Source organism: Corvus brachyrhynchos, unplaced genomic scaffold (assembly GCF_000691975.1).
Source record: "Corvus brachyrhynchos isolate BGI_N302 unplaced genomic scaffold, ASM69197v1 scaffold4, whole genome shotgun sequence".
Taxonomy (NCBI): Eukaryota; Metazoa; Chordata; class Aves; order Passeriformes; family Corvidae; genus Corvus; species Corvus brachyrhynchos.
Window position 1 is genome coordinate 306945 of NW_008237878.1, and position 4600 is coordinate 311544.

Genomic DNA, 4600 nt, shown 5'->3' on the forward strand with positions numbered 1-4600 from the left:
CGTGGCGGGTTGACACGGCACGAGGTGGCTTGGCACAACTTGGCACAGCATGGCACGGCCCGGCCACGGCCTCACTGCCCACAGCTCAGCCCGGTGTTCCGCCAACCATGCCCAGCCACACAGCACCTCAGGGTGCCGCCACCCAGTGCCCACCTGTGGGTGCCCAGGTAGCACCTCTAAGACACCCCCCAGCTGGGGCAGGGGTGCCAGGTGCCATGCAAAGTGCCACCTTGAGAGGTCACCTGCCTGTCCCTGGTGCCATGGCAGTGGGCACAGCGCCAGCTCCAGTCCCAGCTAGCAGCGTCGGGCAGCATCGGACAGGGGTGGGCACATGCCAGCTCTTGGCATGGAAGTCTGGGTGCTCTCTCTTCACCTCCCGCAGCGTAATTAGGGCAGGATAAATGCGGATTAGCATGAAATCTGTCATCTCTGCAAGCACATTCATGGGGGGAGGGGGGCAGCCTAAAGCAGGGGCCGCCCTCACGCACGTCACCATAACCACGCCAGACTCGTCAGCTAACGAGCAGCTCACTGTGCCACCCCACCGCCGGCACAGACAGCCCTGCTCCCACCGGGTACCCTGCTCCCACTGGGTGCTCCCACAGCTGCCACTGGACAGCAGGCCTGGCACGTATCTGCCACCCAACCACAGCCCTGGGCAACCACTCTGCTTTGTGTTGAGGAGGGCAATACCCAGGGTGTCCGTCTGTCCATGCATCCATCCACGCATCCGTGCATCCACTGACCCATCCGCCCATCCATCCCTCCATGCATGCATGCATCCATCCATCCCTGCATCACTGCATCCCATCTGCTGCAGGTGCCCCAATCAGCCACCCCGGCTGTCCCCCAGGTGCAGCAACCCCCAGTACCAGTGCCCAGTACCGCCCAGCACCTCCCATTTCTAATCCAGTCCTAATAACAATGCGGTGCTGGGCCCTTCCCGTTGCCACAGCAATTCGGCAGCGAGCCAAAATGGTGCCACTTGGCCTCACACGTGCAAGGTCAGCACCTGCACTGGAGGTCACGGTCACCCCAAAACCCGAGCAAGGGGAGCAGAGCCGTTGCACGGTGGGGAAACTGAGGCACGGTGCTGGCAGCTGCCCTGACAGTGGGATGCTGGGACCCAGCTGCACTAAAAATACCCTCGGGGCGTGCGGTGGTGGAGCCGTGCAGGTGCGAGGCGCCGGTGGAGACGGACAGCTTGGCTGATGGGAGCTGACGTGGCCCCGGGCTCCAGCGCTGCTTAATGAGCAGCCGAGGAGGTTTTATTTAAAGCCAGTGTTGGCGGCAGGACCCGTGTGGCTGGACATGGAGCAGGAGCAGTGCTGCCCACAACCACGGACCATGCGTGTTTCAGCATCCCCTGCCCATCCTGGGCTTGCCTGGAGCATCCCCTTCCCATCCATCCATCCATTCATCCATCCATCCATTCATCCATCCATCCATCCATCCCAGACCCTGCCCTTGCCCCCTGCCCTGAACTCTGGACCTGCACCCAGGGGAGTGATGCCCATCACTGCTCCCCTCCTCTTCTCCAGTGTCTTGTTCTAGGCAATTTTTGCCCCAAAACTGGGGCAGAAGGGACCTCTTCATCAGGACAAGTTCCTTGTAAATGTGACATCTGCCACCACTTCCATCAAAAGGAACAAAGAAAGCCAGCTCATATGGCAGAGCATCACAGCCCCATGCCCATCTCTGGGCATGCCCTGAGGCACGAGCTGCACTGTCCCAGCACAGGCAGTACTGAAGCAATAAAGGTGTCATTAAGTGAAGCTCGTAATGACTCTTGGTCACCAGACAGCAGCCCCAAGCCTGGAGCAGTGTTGCCCTCTGGACCCTGTGCAGGCAGGCAGGGTGGGGAGCAGGAGGTGGGCTGGGTACCATCGTGTTCTCACTGTGATCCCATGTCCTGGGCACTGTGGTCCCACGGGCACCTCAATGGCAGGGACACTGTAATCCCATGCCCTGGGCTCCCTGACCCCACGGCTGGGCATCCATGACCCCAAGAGCATCCTGATCTGATGCCTGAGCACCTATCATCCCAGGAGCATTACGATCTCATGGGCACCACAATCCCATGCCCCAGGCATCCATCATGCCATGATCCCAGGGGCACCATGGCCCACGGACTGCAGGGGCATCATCACCCCATGCCCAGGAGTGTGGTGCTCCCCACATGCCTTGTGCCCCACAGCCACCCTGGCCACAGGCTGGATGTGGCTGGGAGGAGGACTTTTAGGAAAAACCTCCCTGACATGCCAAGGTGAGAGGGCCATGGTGGGACACAGGGTGCAGAGCAGTTCCCCAGCATGGCAGGCACTGGGGCACAGCTCCAGGGTGGCCACAGCAGCACCGCTGTGCAGGTGCCCTCGTGGCACAGCAATGGTGGGTGCCCTCGTGGCACAGCAATGGTGGGTGCCCCCTCATCAGTGCCTCCCATGAGGTGGGTGCCCCGGGAGTGGGTGGGAAGACACCTCACCCATGCAGGAGCACAGGGGTGCTGCCAACCTGGGGCATGGCCCCCTCAAAGACACAGCCCCAGCCAGGGAAAAAATACAATTAGGTTTTAATGAGTGATTTGAGCAGCCAAGAGGCTGGAAACTCTGTGGGAGCCCTGGGAAGGCCAGGCCACCCCACAGCACACACTGGGGCTGAGCCTGGGGCCCCACAGCACCCATCCACGGTGGGACTGAACCCCAGACCCCAGACTCATCACTGTGGGGCTGAGCCCCACACCACCCAGCCAGCGCAGGACTGAGCCCCCAGCATCCTGTGGCGTGGGACCAATCCTGGGGAGCAGCCAGCAGGGTCTGGGTGCGAGCCATGGGAGAGCACTCCACGGCACCCAGCTGCCTCCCAGCACCCATCCCATAGGGAGGGTGCCCCATAGCATCCAGCTGCATGCTGTATCCCTCCTCGGGGGAGTGTTCTATGGTGTATGGGGGTCTGGGAGCCCCCGTGGTGCAGAGAATCCCATCAGCACACAGAGGTGTCTTCATCCTCCTCTTCCTTCTCTTCTTTCTCATTATCTTTATCCTCATCCTCACTATCAGGTAGCTGCCCCGGGGGAGCAGGGGGAAAGGGGGGACCCCAGTCCAGGTTGATGTAGGTGACAGCCAGGTTGACATAGTGCTCACTGTCCAGCGTGGCCAGGACACGCTCCAGCTCACTCACCAGCCCGGTGAAGGACGGTCTGTCCTCGGGCGCTGGCGCCCAGCAGCTCAGCATCACCCCATACCTGCACCGACACCCCAGTCAGCGCTGGCAGCCCCCCGGGACAACCCCCTGCCACCCTGCCCACCCCCAGCTCCACTCACAGGGTGTCGGGGCAGTGGGAGGGCTGTGGCAGGCGTCTCCCCCGCAGCAGGTAGCGGGCCATGTCGTAGGGGTCCACCCCGGCGTATGGCGATGCCCCACGCGTCAGCAGCTCCCACATGAGCACCCCGAAGGACCACTGCCGAGCAGAGAGCTGCCGTGGGCACACAGGTAGGATGGGGATGGGGGACGGGGAGGGGGGTCATGCCTACCACATCAGACTTTGTGGTGAATTTTTGCGTCTGGAGGCTCTCCAGTGCCATCCACTTGACGGGCAGCTTGGCGTGGCGGTGCTGCTGGATGCTGTAGTAGTCCTTGCCAAACACGTCCCGTGCCAGCCCAAAGTCAGCCACCTTCACCGTGAGTGTCTCATCCAGCCTATGGGACACCAGGTTGAGGTGGGGACTCCTGGGCACCCCCAGACCCCAGCAGTGACCCTGTGGCAGAGGTCTGGAGGGCACAGCCACACTTACATGCAGTTCCTAGCTGCCAGGTCCCGATGCACAAACTTTTTCTGGGCCAGGTACTCCATACCCAGAGCCACCTGCAGCCCGAAGCCGACGAGCTCCTTCACTGTGGGGCTCTGTGAGATGGGAGCAGTGAGCAAGGAGACCTTGGGACCCATCACCCCCCACCCTCCGGAGTACCCCCTACCCGCTCCTGGGTGCGGATGAACTGGCGCAGGTCCCCATGGCGCATGTAGGGCAGGACGACAAGGGGCAGCCCATGGCGGGGCAGGCACACCCCCAGCAGCGAGAGCACCTGGGGGTGGTGGAAGCTCTTCATGAGGATGCCCTCGCGCAGGAACTCCTCCACCTCCTCCAGGTCTGTGATGCCTGCGGAGAGCTGAGCTGTGGGCATTCTGCTGCCGTGCCGTGGGAGCACCCATGGGAGGGGGAGCTACTCACGGTGCAGGGACTTGACAGCGCAGTGGAGGTCCCCCAGCAGTGGATCCGTGTAGGTGCCGTGGTAGACGCTACCAAAGTGCCCTGCAGGGACAGGCGGCGCAAAGCTGGCACCACACACATTGGGCAGGTGATGCCATGGCCAAATCGGGGTGCAGAGTCACCTTTGCCGATGACCTGGTGGCGGTGAGTGACAAGCCGCTCTTCAGGGATGAGGATGTCCTTCACTTCCTCCAGCAGCTCCGGCCGCAGATCCTCCAGGCAGCAGGATGTGGCCCTGAGCAGGGGCATGGGGGATCCGCCGCCCGCGGCACTTCCATTGGCACCGGCACTGATGACTCGTGTGCGGGGCCCCACGGGGCCAGGAGCGCCTGCTG

The 4600-nt window shown here is 62.6% G+C and overlaps 1 protein-coding gene across 1 annotated transcript in view; it reads right to left on the bottom strand.

Annotated features, from left to right (window-relative positions):
- Positions 1-2552: 2552 nt before the first annotated feature.
- MST1R (macrophage stimulating 1 receptor) overlaps positions 2553-4600 on the bottom strand; it is a 7482-nt gene continuing 5434 nt past the window's right edge. Inside the window, 7 exon segments of the mRNA XM_008632286.2 lie at positions 2553-3241; positions 3321-3457; positions 3531-3696; positions 3792-3901; positions 3973-4154; positions 4227-4307; positions 4388-4597. Of these exon segments, the coding sequence (XP_008630508.1) occupies positions 2980-3241; positions 3321-3457; positions 3531-3696; positions 3792-3901; positions 3973-4154; positions 4227-4307; positions 4388-4597 (1148 nt within the window). The 3' untranslated portion in view covers positions 2553-2979.